The 16,487-nt window shown below is 36.6% G+C and overlaps 1 protein-coding gene across 1 annotated transcript; it reads right to left on the bottom strand.

Annotated features, from left to right (window-relative positions):
* Window positions 1-13,417: 13,417 nt before the first annotated feature.
* On the bottom strand, window positions 13,418-15,078 carry LOC140856850 (noroxomaritidine synthase 2-like). The gene has a single exon (XM_073255056.1). The coding sequence runs from the start codon at window positions 15,076-15,078 to the stop codon at window positions 13,507-13,509; it is 1,572 nt and encodes a 523-aa protein (XP_073111157.1). The 3' UTR covers window positions 13,418-13,506.
* Between the last annotated feature and the right edge of the window lie 1,409 nt (window positions 15,079-16,487).

Here is a 16,487-nt window from a genome sequence, read left to right as displayed (position 1 = left end):
ATCTCTAAAATCGATCTTGATGAAATTTGATAGGTAAAAGAATCGACACCAGTAACTGAATCTGAATCAAATTTGATAAGATCAAGCCTGGAGCCTAATATACAAACATCCTTAAGACGATCCAGTAGAGTACCGCATCAGTTGGACAGATACTTAGGTTTCTTAGTCCGGGATAGAGATCTTGTTGAGCTCGATGAAAATAATGAGGATCCAATTACCTACATGGATGTGATGCAGAGATCCGACTCTGAGAAATGGCTTGAAGTCATGAAATCCAAAATAGAGTCCATGAAGGTCAATGATGTATGGACATTAGTTGACCCACCTGAAGGGGTTAAACCCATAAGATGTAAGTGGGTCTTCAAAAAGAAGAGAGGCGCAGATGGAAAGGTGGGGACCTATAAAGTTTATTTGGTTGTCAAAGATTATCATCAACATTATGGTATTGATTATGATGAGATATTTTTTTCTGTAGCAATGCTCAAGTCCATTCAGATTATGCTTGCGATAGCGGTACATATGGATTATAAAATCTGATAAATGAATATGAAAATAATTTTTCTAAATAGAAAGTTGGAAGAAAAAATGTATATGATATAGCCTGAGAGTTTCACATCCACAGATGAGTCCAAAGTGTGCAAGCTTCAGAGATCCATCTATAGATTGAAGTAGGCATCTAGGAGTTGGAACATGCATTTTGATAAGGTTATCAAAACATATGGCTTCGTTAGGAATAGAGAAGAATTCTGTATTTATAAATAGATAAATAACTCTGTGATTGTATTTCTCATACTGTATGTAATAATATTTTCTTAATTGGAAATAACATTCCTGCATTACAAGGAATAAAAATCTGGTTATCATCTCAATTCTCTATGAAGGACTTGAGAGAAGTATCCTACATCCTTGAGATGAAGATCTATAGAGATAGATCGAAAAGATTATTTAGATTGTCTCAGTCTACGTACATAGATATCATGCTGAAGTGGTTCAGCATAGAAAATTTTAAAAAAGACTATCTTTCGATAGGCCATAAAATTTTTCTCTCGAAGAAGGATTGTTCGACAACCCTCGAGAGAGAGAGCGTATAAGTAGAGTACTATATATTTTGATAGTGGGTTCTATAATATATGCCATGATATGTACAATACCAAACATGGCATACTCACTAGAGGTAGTAAGTATATACCAGTCTGATCTAGGAGAGAACCACTGGAAGGTCGTAAAAATTATTCTTAGGTATTTAAAAAATACTAAGGACCAGCGGCTAGTTTATGATGAAACTGACTTGAAACTAGTAGGGTTCACCGACTCTAGCTTTCAGTCAGATCATGATGATAGCAACAGTGTGTCAGATTGTATTTTTATCCTGAACGGTGGATCAATCTGCTGAAAAAAATTTTAAGTAGCACACTGTGGCTGACTCTATTTGTGAGACGGAGTATATCGCGACATCCGATGCTACAAAAAAAACTGTATGATTATGAAAGTTTATCGACGAGCTCGAAGTGGCACCCTCCATCGATGGTCCTGTCTTGTTATACTACGACAGCACTGGAGCCATTGCTCAAGCCAAGAAGTCAAAGTTCCATCAGCATACCAAGCATATTCTGCGCTGCTACCACCTTATCCGAGAGATCGTGGATCGAGATGATGTCAACCTTCAGAAGATCGATCGAAGTTCGATAATCACAAGTTGAAGATGGATATACGATACTGTATCGATTGGCTTTGGTCCAAGTGAAAGTTGTTGGAAAATATATCTCAAAGCTAATCGTCAGTCTGTTGATGATTGTGCTTATTTTTTATAAATATATATAAATTTTTATTAATAAAAATTATTTAATTTTTTTATCATAATTTTATCCATCTCATTTGAATTCTTGTGTTGTGATGAAGTCCTTAGGACTATATTTAATAGATAAAAGATGATTTGTTGTTTAATACTTAAAAATATTCACGACCAAATGATATACTGTTAATAGAATGATAGCAATATCGAGTATAGGTCGTTGTGTGCCATATAAGTTGGTTGTCCTCTTAACCAAAGAGTGTGGACACACTGGTATGGCATGCAGGTGGAATGTAGGAGTACATTCACACCAAACATGATCATTTGCTGAGCACTCTACTGTCAAAAGTAGCTCATGAAGGATATGGGTATAAGTGTCCCTCAGACCTGAAATCACCACGATGACTTGTAAGCAACTCACTATACTTTAATATTGAATCATCTGAATTTTCAATTCAGTGACGGAAGGTTACTGGATGCAATCAAGTACTTATAAAGTCAGTGCGTAAATCAAGATGGAATTAACCCCTCTGAATTAGTAGGAGATATGCATTCGTGTATTTCAATTTAGTAAAATCTTGGTCAGGATAATCTATGTAATAGATTTGCAAGGTTGAAATACAATATGGTCGACTATATTAAGGTTGACAGTCAAATCCTATGTCACCTTGAGCATTAGGGTCAAAGAGATAAATTATACGATAACCATACACCAGTAGATTCTGAATATTTTTTTGCAATCTTTCGACCTATCCGGACGTCAGGTCCTATTGCTAGATGGTTACATCAATTAGTATAAAAAATTATTTTTATACTACTGACTTAGATTCGAATCTATGGGGTCACACATATTAGAAGATATGGTCTGATCTGATGGTTGAAGAGTTCAATTAGATTGTGACTCTGGTGAAGAACCCTACTGGGACTGAGATTCTGAAGAAGAATCCCACTGGATTGGGATTCTACTATTAATAAAAAATTAATTAGTAATTAGATTACTAATTGACTCAATTTGATTGAGTAAAGAGTTTTGGATTAAGTTTAATTGAATTAGAATCATTTTGACTTAGATTGGATTTGATTTGATCAAACCTGATTGCAAGAAAAATTTGATCTTGATTCGATCAGGATTTAGACTCAGCTAATTTCTAACTAGATTAAAAATTTATTGATATAATTAGATTTTTAAGTAGATTAGATTCATTTCTATCATTGGGTTGAAATCAATTTTGATTTAGTTTAAAATTAATTTAAAAATGAAGAGTCCAAGCCAATAGAGACTCTATTTTTTTATCCTTGCACCATCCTAGACCCATCCACTGGATCTGAACGTCAAATTGGATTTGTCTTGAGATTTTTGATGCGATGAGAGAGGGCCTAGTAAGGGTGGGCAGCAAAGCATGATTAGTCATGATCTTATCTCCTGCCTAATTCGAATGCGATCCGAATTAGAGATAAGGAGATAATAAAGAAAGAGATTTTTCAAACATGAAAAGAAGGGAGGTGCCAATTATTTTTTTCTTATTTTTTTTGATGAGTTTTTGGGTGTGTGAGACTCTTGATCTCCTTCCTCATGCCAACTTTCATTTTTGAAAATTTTTGGGATGCCAAATTGGTGTTTGGTGTGGGCTCTATTGGCGCCCTCCCTTTGACCAAAACCCTAATCTCTTTTCTATATAAAGGGGACTCCAATAGTGGATGCCCCATATGTTCTCCTTGCTAATTTTTATTTTTCTCCAAAGCTCCTCCTCTCCTCTTTCTCCTCTAGATATTCTCTTCCTTTAGAGTGTCCGAGGTCTTTGAAGAAGAAGGGAGAAATTAGCCTTGAAGATCCTTGCGAGCTAGCACTTTCAAAGAGCCTAATCTGCATCGATCTTCATGTGGACATTCTATAGAGATCGAACGACTTCGTGTGGCTGTGAGCAATCTGAAGGAGCACCTATCTAAGTGTTAGACCAGCAGAGATCATTAATTTATAGTTCGATAATTGTTTCTGAACTTACTTGATCATTTTTGATAGATCTAGATTGCAGCACCAATTAGATTGATGCAAGTTTTATTTTTAGATCTTATGTGTATGTTAAATTATATTATAGATCTTGACAAGATAGTCTAGATTAGATCTTATACATATAAATTAGATTAAATCATTTAATCTAATAGTTCTACTGCATAAATTTTTAAAATTGCATGCATAGTACTGTCGTATCTTTCCTTCAGTGGTTGTTCTTGAATTGATTGTTCATGATCTTTTGGATCTCCTTAAATAACAATCAATTCTATATCTTTTAAGGGTTAATCAATTTAATCCCTTATTTTCTCAAATTCATCCTTACGAGAAAAATCACTCCTACTAAGTTCATAATCCTCAGAAAACTTAGCATTCTTAGATTCAACTATTTTGGGTATATGGTTAGGATAATAAAATATATATCCTTTAGAGTTTACCGTATAGCCAATAAAATAGCCACTAACTATTTTGAAATCCAATTTCTTTAAGTATGGATTATCAATCTGCATCTCAACTGGACATCCCCATATGTGAAGTGACTTAAATTCAATTTCTATCCTTTCTATAACTTAAAAGTAGTTTTAGGTACAGTCTTCGATGAAATCCTGTTTAAGATATGCACTTACAGTCTTTAATACTTCACTTCAAAGAGATAAAAGAAGATTAGAGTTATTAATCCTACTTCTTACTATATCCATCGATTTACAGTTTTTTCTTTCTATCATACCATTTTGTTGTGCTGTTCTAAACATTGTATATTGGGCAAAAATATCCTCTTCTTCAAGAAACTTACCAAATGGGCCTATAGATTGACCTCTTTTAGTGTACCTTTCATTGTACTCTCTATCTCTATCAGATCTCACAATCTTTAGTTTTTTACCAAATTATTTCTCTATTTTTGCTTTATAAACCTTTAAGGCATCTAGTGCTTCATCTTTTTTAAAGAGAAGATAGAGATACATGTATCTAGTATGGTCATCAATGAATGAGATAAAATATCTCAGATCAATAAAATAGAGAGTAGAAAATAGTCTACAGATATCAGTGTATACAATTTTTAAAATATTAAAATTTTTCTTGGCATCTTTAGAGGACTTGTTAGTTTGCTTTTCCTTTATGCAACCCAAACAAGTACCAAAGTCAGTAAAATCAATATCTTTTAAAATGCCATCATTTACTAATCTCTTTATTCTCTTTAAAGAGATATGGGCTAATTTTTTATGCCATAAATTTGAAGAGTTCTCTTTAATAATATTCCTCTTTATGCCAATATTACCATCATGCAAAGATGAATGATTACTTTCAAATTCAGATTCAAATCTAATTTATACAAACTATCCATAAGAAAATCAGTATCAATGACACTTTTATTCCAAAAAAGTTCAACTATAGAATTTTCAAAATGAAAACCAAAACCAATATCTATTAACTTAGAAATAGAAACTAAATTCTTAGATAAACTAGGAACATAAAAAGTGTTTTCAAGATCTAAAATAAAATCAAAATTCAAAACTAATCTAAAGGTTCCTAAAGCTTTCACATATGGACATATCCGATTGCTGAATAGATACTTTATTCACTTTCCTTCAGATCTCTTAGATTGAGAATATCCTGTATGGTATTGATAATGTAAATTATAGTATCAGAATCAATCTATCAAATATTATTAGGAATATCAATAAAAAAAGATTCATGATACACTACAGATATAAAAGTATCTTTCTTTTCAAGTCATTTCTTATATTTTATATAGTCCTTCTTCATATGTCTTTTTTTTTTGCAAAAGAAGAATACATCTTTATTGCCATGGTGCTTTATTAGTACTGTAGCATTCTTCTTTTTGGGAATATTTTTTTTCTTTCTTTCTTTACTATGAGAAGCTAGATTAGCATTTTTATATTTTATTTCTTGCTTCTTTTGTTTCAATCTTTTTTTCTCTTGAACACACATGGTCAAAAGTTAATTAACAGGCCATTTTTCTTTTTGTGTGATATAAAAAATTTTGAAAGAATCATATTCTGCAGGTAAAAAATTTAAAATGAAATGGACTAGAAAAGTATCAAAAATCTCAACTTTCAAAGACTTAAGTTGAGTAGCAATATTTGTCATCTCCATAATATAGTTGTTAGATGTATGCTCTAAAAGCCAAATTGACCGACATATGCAATTTTTTTAGTGGCATAATTTTGTAATTAAATAAAATGAATAGGGTTAATTTTTATTTATGTCAAGTCATGTATCTATGAATCATCTAAAGAATTAATAGGATGATAATATATATTCTCAAGAATTAAAAATTTGAGACATATGTCATTGGTGATTAATTTATAAATACTTCCGATCGATGGATCATTGTGAGGACAATGATAGATCCAATAAGATTGGCATACAGATTGCTTTTCTCTGTATAGATGAGTTTCGAATCTACAGTATGAAGATATTGAAGCGAGAGTACAGATGATTGTTAGAGAACAATGGCATCGAGCGTGACCAACACGAATAGTCATATGAATGTCTATCCACTCGTCAGTAACATACTCGATGTTGCAGTAGTGTGAGTAGTCCTTAGACCTGTAGTGCCTCGACTATTCATAATGAAATTACTATAGTTTGACGCATAATCACATAGTTATCTAGTCATTCGGAGTATTACGATGTATGTTGACTGCAGTAGATTCATTGTAGGAGTAGGGTATGCACCTAGATAGGATCTATCGATCTTGATAGATAAGGAGTAGTTTTATGTTATTCATGAGATTGAGTTCAGAAATCTATGACCATAATGGTGCAAATGATGAAAATTTTTTTTTATAAGATTTCACATATGAATTCGAGACGATTGAATATTACATATGATAAGCGATGAAGTTTGATGAGTTATCCATAACCTCTGTCTTGTCAGAACTCATGATAGAAGGATCAAATCATATGGTAACTGTATCTAGAGATTCAATATTTTATTTTATCAAATTATCACTACATACTGTTAAGTGTGACTGATGGATTGTGAGATTCATCGTGCGTTGTCTTGATGATCGATGATCTTTGATGTACAGAATTGAAATCGTTCCAATCCATCGAAAAAAATTTCAATGATATTGTGATAGGGATCACAATATATCTCACTACTAAACAGAATAGAACCTATGAGGTCACGCACAAAAGAAATCTTTGTCCAAGTAGATCAATCGAATCACGGAGGGATCTAATTATCAATATGACCCAATGCAATTATTGTAATTGTCTAACTTTCTAAGAGTTAGTAAGTTGTAAGAGAATTAATTAGCAATCAGATTGCTAATTGGCTCAATTTGATTAAACAATTGGTTAGGATCAAATTTAATTGAATTAGATTCAATTTGATTTTGTTTGGATTTAATTAGATCAAGTCTAATTGGATTATGAGATAATCCAATTACAAGAGAGATCAATTCCTTGATTGATTAGGATTTGGATTTGACCTAATTTCTAATTGGATTGGGATCTAATCAAGAGAGATTGAGTTTCCAGTTAGACTAGGATTCCTCCTCTCTTTGGGTGCACTAATTTTTAATTAGATTAAGAATTGAATTGGATTTGACCTAAGCACCAAGGGAAGTCCCAATTGGCTGGGACTCGTTTTCTCCCTTGGTCCCAAACTTCTCCATGCCAAATCATGCCATCTCACTCGCGTCCCCTCTTATTTTGTGTGAAATCCCCATGCCCTGAAGCCTCTCCACACCCTCTTTGTTGCACCACCTGATTTTTGGATAGGGATGAGGATAATTCAAAAAGCGATTTTGAATTTAAAGTCTTATGAGATAAGACTTTATCCTCATTCCTTTGCACGCCTAATTCTATCCCTTAAGGATGCCACATTTATTAGAAACATGGGCGTGGGAATTGAGTTTTTATCGAGAAATCTGATGGAAGAGAGGAGGGGCGTGGATTCCGAGGAGGAGTTCTTTTGGGTGTGAAAAACCTCTTCTTTGCATGGTTTTGGGAAGGCTCCATGCACAAGAGAAGGTCTCTTGGGCGTGGGGTTTTTCTATAAGGGGCGTGGATCAGAGATGGGCGTGGCCATCCTCCTTGGCGTGAGAAATGGAGGGTGAGGGGTCTTCTGAATAGTGTATAGATTAGATCTATGGCGTGGGATTTCAGGACGAGGGACAAATAGAGAGAACATCTCCTTATTATTCCTCTTCCTCCTCTACTCCATCTTCCTTAAAGAGTCTGAGAGATCATGAATATCAGCAACATCAACCATCAAGAGGAATTTTCTGCAAAGGCACTAGCACTCCGATGAAGTCGTAGGCCTCTGATCGGATTTGAGGGCCTCGTATGAATATCCATAGAGATTGAATATGTGTGTGGCTGATTGAAGACCTCGGAGTATACCACGATCATAAACTGCACTGTTCATCAATCCGTACAAAGATATAGAGATTAGATCTCTAATTAGATTTATTTTTTTTAGATTAGATTTTAGATCGAATGGTTTCATATTCATATGATAGATTCTAGATGGTTAGCAGATTAGATCTGATGCATATTAAATTAAAATAGTTTTAGTTTGAATTTAATTTCTATTACAACTAGATTAGAAAACTAAAAAGTTTTAAAAATACATGCATGTAACCACCTGAAAATCCAACAATGGTAATGTACACCTTTAGTACTATTAAATCTCATATCTGAAAGCCTCTTTATTAGGGTACTGACTAATGCCTTATCAGAATTTCTAGATTATTCTTCAATGGCCTTCATAAAATCTTTGACCTTATCATATTAAGGTGTTGATCCTCTAATACTTTTAGGCACTCGAGACTTGTTGAGCATCAAGCTCAAATAATTAGATCACTTCCATTTCTCATATACCAAAATCTATTGTGGCCTACTTGAATCTATGAAAATAGGTGGTTCATCCACACGGAGTATCAGGTTAAGGTCCTTATACCCAAGAGTGTAAAGAATACTATCTTTCTAGTTAGAAAAATTATCACCACTTAACATTAGAATAAGAGCAGCAATATTAATATATGCAGTAGGATTAGCTACAATAATCAACAAGCATAGAAAACTTTAGTACTATGAAGTATAATCTATAATTTGGAATAATTAATATTAATTTCAGTAGTAAATTTTAATCTTTCTGTGGACAGAGGTGCATCATGCATAAAATTCATTAATACTTTGTTAATATGACTAGCAATATAGATACTAAAGATAGTAAATTTTTATACCTGTGGGCTTAGAAAAAATCTATCCTTAATATCTAGATTACCATCTTATTCCAATTAAATTATAGAAATAATCACTTCCTGTGGATAAAATTAATTATTTTTTTGACTTATTATAATTTTATTCGCATATCATTAGCCTTTAATTTATAGTATTTATGTGGTTTTTACCATATTCAGGATGCTATGGCAACTCCCGAACACAATAAATCTACTACTTTATGTGGTTTTTACTACATCCAAGATGCTGTGGCTACTTTTGAATATAATAAATTTACTAACTTTAATATGACATTGAATAATCCAAATAACCATAAAAAACTTCATTATAGTTTTCATCTTTATCATGATTACAAAATTTTCAGTAGGTAAACAATAATCTAAAGACTTTTATGTGACCAATATAAATTGCCAAATATAATTTAATAGAATCTTTGTGTAATAAAGTTTATTATAGGGACTAAATAATAATCTAAGGAGTCTTTATGTAATAAACTCTATGACGGGGATTTATATGCAATTTTAGGACCTTTATGGAATTAGCTACTTTATTAGAGATTAAATTACAAAAATTCCTAAACTAAATCAGATCGGTCTGATTCAGTCAATTAGGAGGACCTTTTACTGTTTACTGAATATATGTTTTGTCAGGGGCTTAAGTGAAAACCTACCCTTTTTAGTAAATGGGTCTGGACTGGATTTCGGATTTCGGGTTGAGACCCGAAATCCGAACCCGTTAGGCCACCTTCCTCTTACCTCCCAAATCCCATGGCCATTGCTTGAAACCCTAAATCCACCATCGATGAGCCATGGGCCATCCTCCACCACCGGCGGTTGGCCTGAGAGTGCCGTCCCGATCGCTGGTGAGCCAGCAAAGGACTGTTGTTCATGATGGGAAATTGGTGGAGAAGAGGCCAAAAATCGATGCTCCTCCTCTCCTTAACCCGACGGCTGTCGGAAGATCCTAATCGATAGACCGCCACCCTCAACAAGATCTATCACCGCTTTAAGCCGGCGATTTTGAAAGGATAACCACCGGTGAACTGAATCCGATGGCTCTTTCTTCCTTTACCTTATTATTATTGTTATTAATAATTCTGAAAGAAGGGGTGGTGGCCAGATGGGAAGCTTGTCGGTGATGTACTAGATGCAAGCCAGAGGACCGACTGCCTTGATGGGAGGAGGAGGGCCGCGGCCTTCTTCCTTCATCTTCTTTTTCCCTTATCAAAATCCTTAAATTTTTTTTTTTAATTTTAAACAAAAATCAAGCCCTAAAAAAATAAATCATAGAATAAAATATTACAAATCTTTATGGGATATATCTAGATCTTAATGGCTCCATCATGGCTTCAGGATTCACCATCAGCACCCATCCCACGGATGTCGGAAGAATAATCTTCTTCATCTTATTCAAAAATAATAATCAAACAATCTTTAATATATCAAAAAAATAAACATAAATATGTCATATACAAATTTTTCATGCAGCAATAAAATCAATAGGGCTAAACAAAATAGCATAAAGGATAACTTTGATACCATCGATGTGGAAATAACATATTTTTAGTTATTGTTGTTCAAGTCCAAAAACAGATTAGAGATGAAGAATGTTACAAGAATATCAAAAGATGGATTTGCAAGATGAATTTGCTTTGCTCCAATCCTACAAAAGAACACTGCAAAAGAATTCTTTTAGTCTATATTTAGAGGATCTCGATGCCTATTACCGATAGAGAGTTATAGACATATTTATAGGCTAGATCGAGGATTCTTTTAGATTAACACAAATTTTTTTCTATCAAGAAATCATAACTGTAGTAAAATCTTTATTTTGATCAGAGTCCATCTTTATCTCCAAACAATTTTAATCATCTTAATTATCTTAAATTATTTTTAACCATTAGGTCACATATGGCTTAGGACGAGCACAACACCCTTATCTTTCAATTATTCGGTGAGGAGCTAGCTGGTAGACTATTTTGTCAATAGCCATACCTAGGTACGAGATCCCTAATAGAAGATTGTGGAGATTCACCTAGAGCCCAGGAGTCTAAGCTTAGGTATAGAAGCTTGGTGTTCACTCTAGAGTTGTACCATTTTTGTGGAAGGTGTCATGGGTCTCATTCCTTCTAAGGGGGTATTGAGTAGGAGAGGGCTGAGTGTTCCCCCTTTTGTGACCCTTGTCCCACTAAGGAGTCTATTACACAAGTTCCAATCCAATGTCCGATAGTCTTCTAGTTTGGAGGATCAGCGATACATCGAGGATGATTATTCAGTCGATGACATCGATGGACACCTTTCTTTAGTATTTGAAGCAATGCACAATCAGATGTTCATCTCATCTCCAAGCATTCATGTCACTTATATACATATCATATTTGGTTGGCAAAAAATGCGAGCATCAACTAGCTGCCGACATTTAATCGGGAGTATGCTTCTTTCTCAGGTTGCTAAGATTACTCACTTGTCTACTTTTGAGGATCCTTTGACAGCGAGGGATACCTGAGACTCCTCTTCAGTAGTTGCTATGACATAAGTGATCTTCATCACTAAAAAGTCGAAAGCCCCCACCCCTTGCTTCCTCAAAGTGAATTTCAATAGCAGTGTGCAAGACAAAGGTCGAAGAGGTGGGGCAGGCTTTATGATTAGAGTTCTTGACTCTAGATTCATTGCTACTAAAAGTAGATAGATTGTTGATATCTCCATACTAGGGGTAGAGATGCGAGCGGTTTGGGAGGGGATTCACTATGCAGAGCTTGTTCTCAGAATTGAGTCTATCATTCTCAAGGGTGACTCTATAATAGTGATCCAATGGGTTGCGAAGGCAATGGCTTTTGGAGGATTATCACCTCTTATTACAAGACATTTGGAGGCTGGCAGAAAGCTGCCACATCTTTGATATGGTGTATGCCTATTAGGAGATGAATAATGCTGTGGATTAGATTGCCTTTGTTATTGCAGAGCATTCAACTGATTTAGATAATTTTGATTTGATTCCTTCCTCTCTTCATAATATTTTATTTTTCAATTTTCTTAGATGTATTTATAGTAAAATTGTATGATTGTTCCGCTTCACCAAAAAAAAAAAACATGGTGCATAATGGCTAGTGAGGATGTGCACAGATTAGGTCAAGAAGATTTCAAGATATATCTGAAATCGATCTAATTTAAATCGATTCTCTAAAATCGAATCGACTATCTATAAAAATCTCTTGAAATAGATCTGAGACATTCGGTTTGATTTTATTTATTGGTTTGATGCTCGATAGGCTAGATGAAACATAAAAATTCTATTTTATATAAGATTGATGTTCAATGGGCTAAACTAAATGAGTTAGATTAAGTCAAAAAATAATTCCATGTTATATGTAAGAAAAATATATTAAAAAAATCCATATATCTCTTTGGATTTAAGCTTTTCTCAAACCACTACAAAACTGAATTTTCAAAAAAAAAGAGATGTAAATCGTACAGAAAACATCGATTCAGATTCGTGATTCAGCTCCTTTTATTGCACATCCCCGTTGGCCGGGTCTCATGCCTAAGAACTAGGGTGTGCAGAACAAGATGGTAGAGACCTTTAGGACCGCGATGGAAGTTCATTCATGGAGGTGGTGAATATGGGTCACAAGTGCCGGGTGTATCCCAAGGAATGGCCAGTTCACGGGGATCATTGGCCTTCTAACATTGTTGTTGAAATAGTTAGCCATGGATAGGAGGATTTTAGGACATGTTTGCAGGAGGCCTGGTGAGTCCTAAAGCAAACTCCCGGCTCTGTAATTGCTTTCGAGTCTACGTTATTGGCCCCATGAGCCCAAACGGGATACCAATGATTGGAACGGACAAAGGTGTGCCCACCACCACATGAGACAATTGTACTTGGACCTGGCACGGCAGGGGTAAAAAACTGATGCAACACACGACCTAACTCAATGAATCAAGCAGTGCTAGGATAGGTGCAGAGAACGAACTCACACAAAATGCTAAACAGTTGACGTGCTACCCTCCAATCTTACCTATTATTGGCAGCTAATATTTGACATGATGTACGGTTGCCGGCGAGAGTAATGAGAAGGCCACATCATTAGTATAACGTGTGTTCGTATATACTAGTTAGAAGGAACAAAAAAACAAAACAAATCTAGTAATTAAAATAAAGTTCAAGATTTCTTTCTTATTTCAAGCAAAGGGTGAGAGGCCTAAAATATCCATGTAGTTGGCTAAATTTCGTCATAAAATATGCAAGTCGCCGTTACCTCTTGTATTTTGGCTAATTTATAGCACAATTATGAGAAAATTGCTAGGTTGGTTGACATTCATTTTTATTAGTCTAGGCTATGCCGACATGGGAGACTAAGTCCACCGAATAATTTCTCCAATATCTTTACCCAACAGTGCTCACATGAAATCCTTCTTTATTGAACCAAGGCACAAATTTACATGCGGAGCTTCGCAGGAAATTAACCACGTCAATTTCAACACAATCAGGCACTAGCTCTCTTTCTAATCCTCACCATCAAACCATTCTTCATGTGAAGGATGATGGAAATCTTTGGCTCAACCACATGGCCTTCAACCACATCAACATGGAAGTTATACACCATGGCAGCCACAACCGCCTTCATCTGAGTGAAGGCTATGTCCTTCCCCAGACAAGTCCTCGGCCCGGAGGTGAATGCAGAAAACTTATAAGATGGCTCATGCCTCAACTTTCCCTTCTCTGAAATCCATCTCTCAGGCTTAAATTCCAAGCAATCTTTTCCCCATACTCCTTCCATGCGTCCCATAGCATACAAAACGAACAGTATCTTCGTTCCTGGCTGGGCTTTGTGGCCGCTCGGAAGGACTTCAGGTTGCAACACACCTTTGTGCTCGAACGGGACCGGCGGGTACAGCCTGAGGGATTCACACAGGGCTGCATGCAAGTAGACCAACTTTTTGAGCTCCTCGGCATCGAATACGGTCATGGGGTCCGAGCATGACCTCTGCTTTCGTAGCGACTTCAATTCCTCCAGGATCTTCAGCTCCACAAGTGGATTCTTTGAAAGCAACCAAAAGAACCACGTGAGGGCGGTACCAGTGGTGTCCCTTCCTGCAGTCATAAAAGTCATTGCTGTATCTCGAAGAAACTTATCCAATTCCATCGGATTTTCCATATCCACGACATGAAGAACGTCACAATCATTAATATAAGATGATAATAGATCTCTTGGTGCCTCCTCATGGCTTCTTGATTTGTTTCTCTCCTCCTTTTTCTCAGCAATTCGTTGTGTTATGAATTGGTCCATCACTTCCCACGCCAGTGCCAATTTCTTCTCCTTCCCTATCCTTAGCCATCTCTGCAACTTCCACCACGCCGGTCGCAGTATGTGCCGGAAGAGCAAGGCCTCCGTGGCATCATCCATAGCCTCGGCAAATGGAACCGTGGGAAATCCGATAGAGAGGCACCCTGGGTCAGCGCCAAAAACCAAGTAAGAGGTGATATCAAAGGTTAGCCTTAGGAACACATCCTGCAAGTCTACCGCAATATCTTGTTTGGCAAGTTGATCCAGAAGAGGGATGAGTCCCTTCTCCACCTTGTTTCGGCTCGACTGCGCCACGAAGGACCGAAACCTTTGATCACTAATCAGGTTATGGGCTCTCATCCTTTGCGTTCTCCATGACTCTGCGTCGGAATTGAAGATTCCGTCGCCGAGGATGTCGAAGATCTCCTTGAAGTCGTCGCCCTTCGGATAGTTCAGGAAATTGGCACCGAAGACATGGTGCACGTTGGCTGGGTCGCAGGTAAACAACACGTCTATTCCTGAGAACCACGAGCCATGGAACAAGAAGGTGCACCCGGTCTCCTTCAGGACCATGGTGCTCCAGTCATGGAGGTGGTGGAAGTGGGCAAGTAAGGCCGGGAGCATCCCCACGAATGGCCAATTCACTGGGATCCCAGGTCCCTTATCGGTTTTTTGGTAGCAGTAGAAAAAGAAGAAGCAAGCAACGGATATGAGGATCTCAGGGTATGTTTGCAAGAGGCATAGTGAAGCCGCTAACAAACGGGCAGCCATTATTGTTTGGATAAGCTGCTACGAAGAAAAAAAGGCTATGTTTATAAAGCGCGGATCACCAGCGGTGCGCGCGTGGTGTCGTAGGAGACGGTATATCCATGCACTACAAAAAAAAAAAAATTGGGACAATACGGACGGCAAAATCCACCTATAAAAAAAAAAAAATCCGAATCTAAAAAATATTTGAGATAGAAAAAAGTCATCTCTACTAATCATCTGCATAAATAAATCGCATCGCTAAAAAAATTAGAGACGGACCTCCTCGGAGGGTTTTTTCAGAGATGGCTATCCCGTCGCCACACTATCTCTAAAGAAAGCCGTCTTTAATATTATTATTTTTTTTAATTTTTTAATAATAATCTCTAAGCCGTTTCTAATGATTGTCGTCACCACGTCGTCCCTGTTAAGACAACTTCTATTCAATCTCTAATTTTAAAATTATTTAATTAATTTAAATAATATTTTTATATTATATTTATACTAATTATCACTAAATCAATTTTTTATAGATCAACTAATTCTTAACTATAATTAAATAAAAATTATAATTTTTAAATTACTAATTAATTATATCAATTTTTTAACTGTAAAATGATCCTTAGTTATCTAAAGATCAGGCGAGATTTTTGTTTTCTTTTTTTTGCTTCAAATCCTCCCAAGCCCTCACCTAATTTCTCCCTATTCTCCTTGCCGCCACCTCCTGTCGGTCTCTACCATCATCTATCATTGCATTCTTCTTCATTATCATCGGCGTCGTCCTTCCTCCTCCAATCTCCCTTAGGTATTTTTGTTTTTTTGCTTCGAACTTTGCCCATCCCTCTCCGTTCTCCTCACCGCCACCTCCCGTCCAGCTCCACGATCGTCGGAGAGTCACACTCGTCGGTTGCAATCGACGCCACCTCCAACGACGTGCTCCTCCTCCCTCCACCCGCCATCGTGTCCATCTTCACGCTCTGCACTCTTCTCGGAGCAGTGCCTTGGGCTCGATTGGGACCAAGCCCTCGAGCCCCGTGACAAAGGCCGACGAATGCCCAGCATCGTGATCGTCAGGACATCACGCTCGCCAGTTGCCACCGATGCCACCTCCGGCTATGTGTTCCTCCCCCGCCATTGACTGCCACACCCATCTTGATGCTCTGATCTTCCACTCGGAGCAGCTACTGAACACCGCATCCATCTCTACGCTTTGCCGTCCCTCTCGGAGTAGTGCCTTGGGCTCAATTGGGACACTGGCTACCGTCATCGAGCTAGGGTTAATGGGGGCATTTTTCACTGGGTGGGGCACGGGGTGGTTTTATATAGGGCTAGCAAAATATGATCCGATCCGCCAATCCGATCCGTATTCGACCCGCTATAAACAGATTTGGATTTAGGTTAAACGGGTTTGGGTCATAAATGGGTCAACCTGT

This window comes from Elaeis guineensis, chromosome 4 (genome assembly GCF_000442705.2).
Source record: "Elaeis guineensis isolate ETL-2024a chromosome 4, EG11, whole genome shotgun sequence".
Taxonomy (NCBI): Eukaryota; Viridiplantae; Streptophyta; class Magnoliopsida; order Arecales; family Arecaceae; genus Elaeis; species Elaeis guineensis.
The sequence above is the reverse complement of the archived record's forward strand: the minus strand, read 5'-3'. Positions and strand labels throughout refer to the sequence as shown.

Excerpts from the sequence above, each read along its gene's own strand:
- LOC140856850 (XM_073255056.1), bottom strand. The coding sequence starts at position 15,078 with ATGGCTGCCCGTTTGTTAGCGGCTTCACTATGCCTCTTGCAAACATAC.